At 44.6% G+C, this 12,064-nt stretch overlaps 1 protein-coding gene across 1 annotated transcript in view; it reads left to right on the top strand.

Annotated features, from left to right (window-relative positions):
• The window catches only part of Rcor1 (REST corepressor 1), a 133,393-nt gene extending 121,685 nt beyond the window's left edge, over positions 1-11,708 (top strand). Inside the window, exons 9-12 of the mRNA XM_076849601.1 lie at positions 3,024-3,101; positions 3,334-3,391; positions 3,987-4,216; positions 7,765-11,708. Of these exons, the coding sequence (XP_076705716.1) occupies positions 3,024-3,101; positions 3,334-3,391; positions 3,987-4,216; positions 7,765-7,806 (408 nt within the window). The 3' untranslated portion in view covers positions 7,807-11,708. The remainder of the gene's footprint in view (positions 1-3,023; positions 3,102-3,333; positions 3,392-3,986; positions 4,217-7,764) is intronic.
• Positions 11,709-12,064: the final 356 nt, after the last annotated feature.

Below are 12,064 nucleotides of genomic sequence, written 5' to 3'. Positions count from 1 at the left end.
GTCTTCAGGGTCAAGAGCAGTCTTTTCTTTTTGCTTTTTGTTTTGTTGTTATTGTTTTGAGCACTGGGGACTGAATGCAGGGACACTCTACCACTGAGCTACATCCCCATCCCTTTTTATTTTTTGAGACAGGGTCTCACTGAGTTGCTCAGTCTGGGCTTCAACTTGCGCTCCTCCTGTCTCAGCCTCCAGAATTGCTGTAACACAGATGTGTGCCACTACTGGCTAAGACAGATTTTTGTAACGTGAAGGTAACTGGGGGTTGACAGTTTTGAAGATGCGCAGGTTGGAGCCCAGCTTATTGGGTGAGGAGAAAAGTGCTTCCATGCCACAGCCAGCAGTACTGTGGCTGTTAAGTCCATTTCTAGAGTCAGTGACTGTCATTTATGTGCGGGACAGTCACTATGTGTGCCCAGGTTTGCTAGTGTATCAGGGGAACACTCACTTGAAAGTAATAGGAAGAAATCTGCTATCAGCTTGGGTAACCAAGGAGTGATTTGTCTCCAGTAGCAGGAAGAATCAGCATCAGTGGGTGCTGGCCTTAATTCATCTGTTTACAGATGCTCCCAGGAATCCAGGTGCTTTTAGGTTTTCTCCTCTGCCATCCTTAGTATATTGGCTTCTCTTGTTATTGCTCCCCCATGGGATACTGTGGGAGCCATTTTGTAACCCCCACATTTGTATTCAGGGCAATAATAAGAAGAGATGAGATGGAGCTAACCTGTCTGTCCCTGGTAGCAAGAAGAGCAAAGCTGCCCTACCAGAAGCCCCAGCAGATTCCTACCTGCCGGCTCCCCCCACAGTGCTTCTCCTCTTTGCTCCTAGAGAATAGCATCAGTGCCTGTCAGAAACACAGGGAGAAGGGCCCTGGGCACACTTTGTGCTCACAGTAAGCAGAGCCTATTGCTCTGGGCTTCCTCTGGGTGGAGAATGAAGTGGTCTGACAGCAGAGATGGCACTGTGCACACAGGGAGGAAAAAATAAAGCTGTGCCCCATTGGGAGGTCTGCCTGAGGTGCCAGGCCACATGCCTTAGTGCTGATCACACCTCTGTCCCCTCTCTTATAACTTAGTTGTCCCTCTGGCGTCCAGTCTGGTTGGTACAGTGTTGGTGATTAACCTCATTCTTATTCTGGTTATAAACACTGGATATTTCAGATATGGAAAGTGTATGGGGACTAGAGGTGTATGCTGATGAGAAGTTAGAGCTCACTTTGGGTTCAGAATTTGAGATTGTTCTACATTTAATCTCCTTGCTTGGACAGGAAATGCATATTCTAAGTACATTAATCTCCTTAGAGAATGCATGTGTTTATTAATCACAGTGCAGCATGTATCTAGTTTGTGTTATCTGTGAAAAGCCAGCTCAAGTGAGGAGAGTGACACTTTCCCCTGGAGTGCCAGGGGCTGCACAGTTTTCAGGCCCTGAATTCGCTCCCCATCAGAAACAGGCAACAGCTGTGTCTAGTTTGTAGCCTAAGGAGTCAGAGACACAGGGAGAAGGGCCGTGGGCACTCTTTGTGCTCACAGTGAGCAGAGCCTGTTGCTCTGGGCAAGCTCTGAGTCCCCAGAGTTTTGCAAGTAGCTGGTGGGTACAGGACCTTCGGGTAGCCCAGCGGCAGGATAGACAGTGCTGGAGGGCTCAGACTACCACACTGGGGACTCACTATGAGGAAAGCTTTAGGACCTGTTATTTTCTTCTGATTTATCCTTTTCAAAACACAGTGATAGAAGCAGATTTCAAAAAACCAAGATCCCTGTGCTGGGGTTGTAGCTCAGAGTGCTCGCCTAGCATGTGTGAGGCCCTGGTTTAATCCTTAGCACCACATAAAAATAAATAAATAAGATAAAGATGATATTGTGTTCAACTAAAAAATAAAATATTAAAAAAAAAAAACACCCAAGATCCTCATTTGTGGCTTTATTGTAGGGTAAATTTGGTGCACATTTGTTTTCTTCAAAGTTGTCTTTGGGTGTTAATGTGGAAAGATAGAAGTCACTGTTTCCAGTACACTCTGGGGTATCCTAATGGCAGATGGTCAGATTCTGGTCCGCACAGGGCTGGTCTTACTTGAGTACTAATCCTACAGTGAGGAAAAATTTTCCCCCAAATACTCCCTCTTTAAAATTTTTTTAGGAAAAAACAAATAAAACATGACGTAAGGGCATATAAAACTGGAAAATGGTAAGGGAGCATCTTCCACTCTTGAATTTCTTTGGAGAAAATCATCCTGCTTTTTCCCTCGCTTTCTTGCTGGTGTGGTAATTCAAAGATGAAAACCACAAGAGTCAGAGGTCCTCTGGTGTGGAGCATGGATGTGCCTCTGCTGGTGTTCAGGAAAGAGCACGGCCTCTGGCCTGCCTGGTTGAGGAGTACCTGGGAAACCTGAAACAGCATGCGGGGTTGGTTTGCACTGCTTGTGCTGTCTTTTGATTGGGCGAGAGCCGTGAAAGACTAGGTACACTGAGTTAGAGCAAGACTGAGGAAGAGGATAAGGTGGATAGGATAGGGTGTGGGAAATGCGCTGGTGTGTTGCTGCTTTCTGTCCCCTTTGAGGAGGCCAGTGCTTGTTGTCCTAGGCAGCACAGGGTGGAGCTCTGGGAATCTGTCACCACAGTGCTGCATGGGTCCTGAGCCTGTTCAGCCTTTATGCTGGCTGCTCTGTTACTTCAGCTCATTTCTGTGTGGTGGAAAGCCCAGAAATATCCTCTCCTTTGGAGCAGACTGCAGCTGCGTGTTTTGCTGCTCAGGTGGTCACTTGTGAGAACCAGGCACCTTCTCATCACCCTGCCTTCTTGGCTATCCTTTATCTGTTGCTCTGAGCAGATAGCTTCAGGAGTCTTGTAAGATGCCAAATACCTTTAAGAGGACCTTTGGGACCTTTTGTTTGGTCTACAACAGGGGTGAGGAGTCGTTTTGCTCTTGTTTTTTGTTATATTTGTTGTTGGTGGTGGTGGTAAGTTTTTGTTTGTTTCTTTTAGTAAGTTTTCATTTTTAAAATGAAAATCTCTTTTCATTCTTAGATTCAGAATATTAAACAGACGAACAGTGCTCTCAAAGAAAAGCTTGATGGTGGAATAGAGCTGTACCGACTTCCAGAGGTAGGGTTACGGAACATCATCCAGGAAGTTGTACCCACGTGTATGTGCTTAAAATATAATGTCTGTGACATATCTCCAAAATAAACCTCTTAGAAAAGAAGGGTATGGGCACATTTTTACAATTCTCAGTGACATTAAAATTTGACAGGAGTAAATGAAAAACTCATTAAACTGTGGTAGAAACCTGCTTCTCTCTGAGTGTGATACACTAATGATGCATTTGCATATTCAGGTTACACAGAAGTGCAACGCCCGTTGGACCACAGAAGAGCAGCTTCTGGCCGTACAAGGTATGGGCATCTTCAGAAAGTACCGGGGTGGGGTGTGGAGGGGGTGCTGGCTCTTGATTCCCGTGGAAGATTGCTGTCTCCTAGTGGGAATCATCTGTCCGTGTTCCCTGGCTGTCCTTTCTATTCTTTCTCTCCCACTTTTCACAAGTTGAAAACTAACCGGGAAGCCAGTTTTTTAAGGGTGTGAGTGTTGCATGTTAGGAGTTGCTTTTAGGCTCTGAATAGTCAGAAAGTGTAAATCCCCAAAAGATGCAGATGAAAGGTTAGGATTTTAAGGTAGGCAGTGCTCTGTACTTGGGGAATTTGAAGAGCTGTGACCCAGAGCATCCACAGCCTTGGGCACTGCAGGACTTGAGCAGGTCATGTTCTGTGACATGTGATGGAAGACAGATCCCAGCCGACAGGTCCCACTGAGCGTGTGCCGGCATCCACATGGTGTGTCTAGACCTAACTGCCATGGCTTTCCACTGGAGTGACATGCTGTTCAAAGCCTATGTTTTCTTATCAGGATAAAGGGTAAACCTCAGTTTGTAGGTTTTAAACATTGTTTTTCTCAAGTATTTGGGGAAAAAAAAATGCTCTCTTCCATCCTTAGCCATCAGGAAATATGGCCGAGATTTTCAGGCAATCTCCGACGTGATTGGGAACAAGTCAGTGGTACAGGTGAAAAACTTTTTTGTAAATTACCGACGCCGCTTCAACATAGATGAAGTTTTACAAGAATGGGAGGCAGAACATGGAAAAGAAGAGACCAATGGACCCAGTAGCCAGAAACCTGTCAAGTCCCCAGATACAGCTATCAAGCTGCCTGAAGAGGAGGAAGAGGTGAGTGTGACACGTGCAGTCTCCCCACCACCACCCTGCCCACGAGACTCCAGCTGGTTTCTAAAGAGGAAACTTTTTCCTCTGGTGAAATCTCTTTAGGTTTCAGCTGCATTAAGCACTTCTACCTGTAACAACTATAATGTACGTGTGCTGGCGCTGGCAAGTTGTTGTCACTGTATACCTCTCCCATTCTAACTCAGAAGAAGGTTTTTAATTCTGTCCTGGTTCCCTCCAGCCATACAATACTCCACATGACCAGTAGCTGCTTTTTTAATTTTTTAGTTGTTGGTGGACTTTTATTTTATTTATTTATTTGCATATGGTGCTGAGGGTTGAACCCAGTGCTACATACACGCTAGGCAAGTGCTCTACCTCTCCAACCAGTAGCTTCTTCAACATAGTGAAAAGCTGTCATGGATCATATGTTGGAAATGCCCTGAGGAGTGTCTGTGTGGCTCAGTCACGTCTCGTGTGCTATGAGCTGGACATGGGGCATCTGATCCCACTGGTTGACTGCACTGACTGCAGGGGCCCCTGCAGGGTGTTTCTGCTTCCTCTCCCACCCTTCAGTGCTATTTGAAGCTGCTGGCTTAAATATTGATGGGGACAATTCTAGATCCAGCATCTGCCAGAACATCTAGGATGGTGGCTGAAGCCGAGTAATTTCTGGGATGGTGATTACTGATTCATCAGCCCTGTCGGCTAGGATGAGGGCAGAAGCTCTGCTCCCACTGCTCCCTGCGTGATTCCTTGCTATCTACTGCCTCACATGGCCATCCCACTGCAGTTCTCCCTCTGCTCCCAGGGAAGGTACACACAGGTCTAAGACTAGGTGATCTCTACCTGTGTGAGTTTTCTCATGGACATGACCACTTCAGGATTAATTTAGCATTCTGAAGAAAGTCACTTCCTCACCAGTGTCTTCCTCAAACCATGTGGGAATGATTTGAAGTCACCTGTTTTCTGCTGTGTGTGCTATAACTCTTTGAGAGTATGTGGTGAGGACAGTAGTGTTACTAGTCTGAAGGGTCTGTGTGCCTTAGCTAGAAAGGGCTTCAAAGTGCTTCCCTCCATTAGAAAAGCACTGAAACATATTAATGGTATTAGATTCTCTAGAGCCTTTTACCAAAAAAACCTTCCATCATGTGTAATCTGTAGTGTTGCCAATATGAGTGGTGCCTGAGTCACCTCATGGCCTAGCCTGTGTCCCTGGAGCTTCATAGCATCTGGGCAAAATGAGGGTTTCTGCCTATTATCAGTTTTTTTGTTTTGTTTTGTTTTTTGTTTTTGTTTTTGTTTTTTTATTTGTTAATTGCCCCTCTAGTAACAAACCAACTTCCTTAAAGTCTTGGACCAGGTGGAAGCATTGAAAAGTAGGGGCAGTGGGGAGAAGAATGTTAGAATTTGTAAGACTCAAAATGTTCTTCCATGAGCCTTCCAGCTGTATTCTCGGGGCTGCTAAAAGCAGAAATGGTCTCTCTTGGTATTTAGAGGGCTACCGTGAGAGATCCAAGTCCTCGTCATCAAGCAGTCAGCTCTTCTGCATATGGCTTTCTCTCCTTCTTTTAGGCCTGGTTCATATACAGACTGACTTAGAGTTACCAGGTGTTGCTGGTCCAGGACGACGTCCTTCACAGCCTGTGCCTTGTGTAGGGCATGCTTCAGAATGTCCATGTAATGCCTTTCCTTCCCCTCCCCCTTTATTTATTCATTTATTTATTTATATATTGCAACACTGAGCATTGAACTCAGAGGCACTCTTCCATGGAACTATATCGATTTGCTCTTTTTACTTTTTAATTTGAGATGGGGACTTGCCAAGTTGCTCAGTCTGGCCTTGAACTTGTGATCCTTCTACCTCAGCCTCTTGAATTGCTGGAATCCACTGGGCCCAGCGATGTTGCATATTTTCCCATCCTGGTTATAGCCCATCTGTAACTAGACCTCACACCAAGCCATAGACCTTAATTTCTCTTTGATGCTTGATCTGTATACTATTTACCTAGCCTTCTTCCAAAAATAAAGCATGACAAAGGAGAATGGTATTATCTGATACGTCTTTAAGGTATGATCTTTCTGTCACCTTCTCAAAAGTTCTCACCCCTTTGGCCATTTAAAGAATTACCCACACAACTGTATTTCTCTAGTCCCTTTTCTTTTATACTTCTTACAGTACCAACTGTACCCTGCCATCCCTGGATTTTTTTCTATATGTTAGTTTGTAGAAGGACATTAGCCTTGTAAGGCCCCACTGCTTCTCCACTTCCCAGGGCCAATGGGGACCTGTTAGAACATTGGCTGGCTGCTCACAGTGCTCAGAACCTGAGTCTCACACTCTCATTTACCTTATGGGACCAGCAGCTGAGGATGTCTGCTGGTGTTCTGCTGCCTTTCCACCTTCAGATTTTGTATCTTTTGGAGAACATGCAGGGAGTAGGATGTTGCAACTGCAGAAGTGCAAATAGCATGATGGTCTGTCAGTTGTAGATGTTTCCCCAGCTAAGAAAGGAAGGGTTTGTGCGTTTGAGATTTGGAGTTCCTTGAGGTGCCCAAGCTTGGAGTATAGGAGATAATGTTATGTCCAGCCTTGCATTAGAGAAGGGGCATGAGAGGATGCTGGAATGCCTCACTTAAAGTAATGGAATGGTGGGGTTCAGTGCTGTCATCCACAGCCTAGCCAGGGAACCTGCCTGGATCCCAGCTGGCATCCCAGGTGGTCATCCACCTGCATAAGAGAAACAAATGATGTGCAGAGGAACAATGAATTTGACTGTATGATCAAACTGGACAGAAGCATCTAGACTTCAGGACCCCCCAGCCCTGCAGAAGCCATTGTGCTGCAAGAAACAGAGGTCAGCAGCCGTGCTGGGCTGTGCCAGCTCCCTTGCACTTTCCCTGGCTGGGGCTGGTTTTTCAGTTTTCATTCTCAGCATGAGGAAGTTAGGAAGCTAAAACAATTTGGAGTTTTCATTACCAATGAGGGAAAAGCTCCTGATTCAACCAACAGCCGTTCCTGTAAATTGCTGTTTCACTTGAAGGACCAGCACTTTGAGATTTCATATTCATAGCCCCATTGCTTCCCAGCAGTAAAACACCACATTCCCTTTGGAAATCAGTTTAGAAAGATGAAGAGATGCCTTTGTAGCTTTAACAAAGATCCTGCAGCCTTCAATTCCCACCCCCTAGTAGAAACCAGGGGTTAGTTGGTTGTAGTGCCAGGAACTACAGCCTTCCCCTTGCCAATGTGCATGTGGGTAGCTATAATTGCCTGAGTGGTCCTGCTGGCCAAGCTCCGTGCTGACCTGCCCTTGTGAAGACGGCATCACTGTGGTGCACATGATGCAGAGGGCAAGAGTGATGTTCACAAAGGAAGAACTCATCCAGGGTGACACACCCTTGCCTGCCCTTGGAGTCATGCCTGCTGGCCACACACTGTTTGCTGTAGGGGTGGTTGTGTGGGCTCTCTGCCCGACTTGAGCACACCAGGGTTAGCAGTGTATGTCCTCGATCTGCTCCTTGATCCTTTCCCTCCCTTTTGTCCTCCTCAGGCTGCTTCTGTCCTCGACGTCAGATATGCATCTGCCTCATGAGAAATGCTGGTAACTCTGAACACTTGGTATGGACTCCATGTTACCCAGGATATCAGGTATTACGAGACATCACCTAGCCATCTGCATCACATCTCTGTGGACAAGCAGCTATTACCAAAAAAGGCATACACTTCCAGTCCTGTGCTACATCTGCCTTAATTCTTTGCTCGTTCCTCCCTGTTGGCGCCACTTCCAGAGAGCTCCATCACGTCTCTTCCCCTGCCTCAGTGCTGGGCAGCCCACAGCCTGCACACCTCCCTCAACTCTGGGACCCACTCCCAAGACGGAGTCCTTGAGCCCCACCGATGGCAGCTCTTCTCAGTCAGCAGCTTCAGAACAGGTAGTCTTGGAAGGCCCGACTCTGTTCCTGCATGGCCTGCAGTTTCTACTTGTGCATAATGTACTTTCCAGAGTTATTGACCCTGTTGGTCTTCTAGAAAGTTTCTCTTCCTCTCTTCTGAGGCAACCACCTAAGTAGCATCAGGCTTCTTTAGAAATCACAATGTATCGGCAGACTGCAGCACAGCCTTTATTGTGCCAAGCATCTGGATGCGCCTCGTGTTTCCTAAATGCAGGGTAGAGTTACAGTTTCTGAGTTTAGTCAACCTAAATATCCCCCCTTTTCCCTTCCCGAGTGGTCAAGCTCACTCAGAGCACCTATCCTTGGACACTGTGGCTTAAAGGGAATGTGGACCTCAGTGCTTTCTGCCTTCAGCCCTCAGCGTTATAGTCCCAGGGTGGGTGCACCCACCTTTTCCTGACCCCCTCACCACCACTGCCGCCACAACTCTGAGCGGCTCGGTCCATATCACTGTACCTGGTGCTCGTACACTTGGAACTGGTGCCTTCTCCTTTTGGCAACCATGTTATCGGTCCCTTTTCTGTTCAAGTGTCTTATTTAAAGTTTATTGCTTGCCAAAGATGACATCATTGAGATAGGAGACAGGGAGAGCTTCTGCAGATCCCGACAGAGTGCAGATTTTGAACGTCAGGTTAGTTCAATAAAGCATGTTAGAATAACTGGTGATGGTTTTATAGAAACTACATACGGTTTGTTCCTGTCCTCCTGGTGTGCCTGGCCTGTTGTGTGTCACTTCATGTGTCCTTTTGTGTCCTTTGTGTACTGATGTGATCACACAAACACCATCCCTTCTCTTTTAATAGCCAAGTACAGGGCAGAGAAGTGATCAATGTATTGGTCTAATAAGACCAAGATGAAAAGAAACAATCTACAAAGTGGTATGTAATGCCTTTTGGTTGGACTGGGAACAAGTACAGTTTTCTAGTAAATGTCATGTGACTTCCAGAATCACCTTGGTTCTCTACCAGACTGTGGCCTGCTGAGGCTTGGCCGGCCAGCCTGCATTCCAGCACCACGGCCAGCCAGTCATTCTGCACTAACACATGGAAGCAGCTTTTGTTGTGTTTGCATCCTTTGAATATTTTTTTCTGCTTTTAATACCAAAAAGAAAAAAATACAGATGCTTTAAGGCATAAACAGAATTCTTAAGAATTTAAAATATGCAATTAAAATTTGTATTTTGATTCCAAGCACCTTGCTTTTTTTTTTTTTTTTTTTTCTCCTTTCTTTTTCTTTTAAGTCAACTGATCATCTCTTTAGAAAGAGGTTCAGCTAGAAACCTAGTTTAGTTTGTATGTTCTTTTGGAGAAGTCTGAGGAAAGGTCATTCCAGAGGGGAGAACAGGGGCTTTCCTGGTCCTGTTCCCTGTCAGGTGTCTGTTGGGCACAGCCTGTTGTTGGACCTGCCTTCTTGCCTGGAGACAGGCAGCACTGACACCACCACTGAGTCCCTTTTATAGGCCTGCTGTGTATTTGAAGGTGGCTAAAAGCCGGGGCCAGTCAGCCTGTGCTCTGCACGGCATCTGAGGGGACATGCTGAAGCTTTCTGCTCCCCCAGCAGGAGCAATAGGTGGTGGTTGCAGTGGCAATCTCCTTCTCCATGCTCAGGCTGTCTTAAGATTGAGTCCCTTCTGGTAATGACTAGAAGGATAGTAGCCCTTAGGTGACGTGCAGATGGAATGGCAATGTCCCCTTACTTGGTTCCTGGCACTGAGTGGCCTTCATCCCTGGAGAGTCACATGCTGGTGCACTTGTGATCTCAGCAGGTAAATTTGGGCTCTTTCTCCAAGGGAAAGGACGCGCTGTTTTCATTTGACAGAGGAAGGGTACTCCTTGCCCAGTTGCCTGCCATCGCTGCAGTCTCAAGTGGAAGATAGCACTATCTTTAACTTTTTTCATTATGCTGTCTTTGCAATTATGTAAATGCAAGAAATCACTTAGCTTTCAAAGCTGAGTGGCATGGTGTTATTTATGTGAAGACTCTTAACATATCAAGAATTAGGTGCATTGGCAGGTTGGGTTTGGGATGTGATAACTGCTTCAGATGGAATGTCACTTAAGTTTTGTGTTCTTAAAATTTATCAATGTGAATGTCATAATTATATATATTTTTGTGGAAAATTTCTCCTAAGTATAAGTTATTGTGCAAAATATAGTATCATGGACACAAATAATAGTTTAAACTTTTAGTTTAGATATCCTAAAAGATATAAATTGTATTGCATATGCATTAAAAGTTTGTTTTATTTAATTTTATGTAGATGTGTAAAGTGTTAGTTAAGGATTTTTTTTTTTTTTTTCACTTATTCATTTAAACACCTTGTTACTTGAATAGCGTGTTGGCTGGTCAGCAGCAGTGATTCTGTAACATAGCCCTTTCAACCGAGAAGTTACCATGCCTCAGTTGTGCTGATGAGCTTAGTGGTGGTACAGTCCAGGTGGGTGCTGGTGTTGCAGGAGCCCCAGGTCAGTGTGGCACACCTGCTGGTTAATCTTGGCCTGTGTGTTGAGACACTGCTTCCTTTCAATGGTTTTTGGTAGTTTTTAACCTTAAGACCCACTGATGGTCACAAGCCTCTAATCAAAAAACAAAAGTGAAAAAGTAGTCTAAAAGCTTGCTGGGCTGAACTAATTAATCAAGCAGTTCTTTTCTGTTTAGGTAAAATTTCCTCAAATATCATACACCACTCTTAAATGTGTTCATTGTCACTTTAAGTTTCAACTATTTTTATCTTTCTGAATATCAGATATACTATTGGTATAACTGCACACCAAAAATAAGCCAGCAGTGCTTTACACTGGCTGGATCCCTGCTTTTACGTAAGAAAAGGAAAGATGGAGCCAAGTCCACCGGGGGCCTCTTTTTTTCCCCTCTCAAGCCTGTTTCTAAACCTAGTGACCCAGGAGTCAAGCTTTTAGTATCAAATGAACTTTGCCTCAGATTGACTCGAGGTAGCTCAGTCGTCAGAATCTATCGATCTTGTGCAATGCTCTCTGCCACTCCTAGGATCTCCGCAGCTTTTCCTAATTATAGTGAAGCACAATTGCAGTAACAGTACAGTTCAGAACAAGGAAGGTCAGGACAGTCTATGCATGTTGTAAAATAATGAGTGTTTACAGCCACCTTCTCCTAAAACAAAAATTTATACTGGAGTGGATAGTATTCCATTATGTAGACTTACAACTTTGCTAAGTGCTTTTTAGATTGCTTAAAATTTTTTCAAGATTTTAAAAGATGTATAAGGTTAAGTGTGCAAATATAATGGAAATGCTGTATATCTTTTGAAGTGATAAAATCCACGTTGGAATTTTAAAGAAAATATGTTGTGATAATGCTGTTGTAAGTAATATTTTCATGTCTCTTTTTGCCTGTTTTCTATTTCAGCACATTCATTGTGGTGAATGTTCATAGCATTATAATTGCTTAGCCATTGGATGATAACATTTGTTAGTGGAAATTCGAAGATTTATTTGTGAAATTCTGCAGAATTCATTTTTCTATTTCCAATATTTGCTGAAGTTAAATAAAAATTTTCAAGCCATTGATGTAATAAAATATGAAACAAAGCAATTTTCTGGATCCCCATTTCCACCATCACATAAAGTGTGTATTCTTCCCTTTCAAGCAGGCCTTGGCATTTCTGAATGTTGATTTCCCCAGTATTAAACCCTGTGGGTACTCAGCCAGGGGTCACTTGCCTTTAACCTTGGCTCTACCTGAATTGTGTGATAATCTTTTGGCTGCACAGTGATCCAACAAGTGGTGTCAAGTGGAGTGCATAAGTTCATAAAATTTCAGTAGTTGAGGCTTAAATGTAAGCGTCGGGTGAGTTTTTCAGCTTGACCAGGCTTTGACCTGCCGCCTAGAAGCTGGGCTCCATGGGGTCCTTAGTCTGTA

This window comes from Callospermophilus lateralis, chromosome 3 (assembly GCF_048772815.1).
Source record: "Callospermophilus lateralis isolate mCalLat2 chromosome 3, mCalLat2.hap1, whole genome shotgun sequence".
Lineage (NCBI taxonomy): Eukaryota > Metazoa > Chordata > Mammalia > Rodentia > Sciuridae > Callospermophilus > Callospermophilus lateralis.
This window is presented reverse-complemented; position numbering and strand designations above follow the sequence as displayed.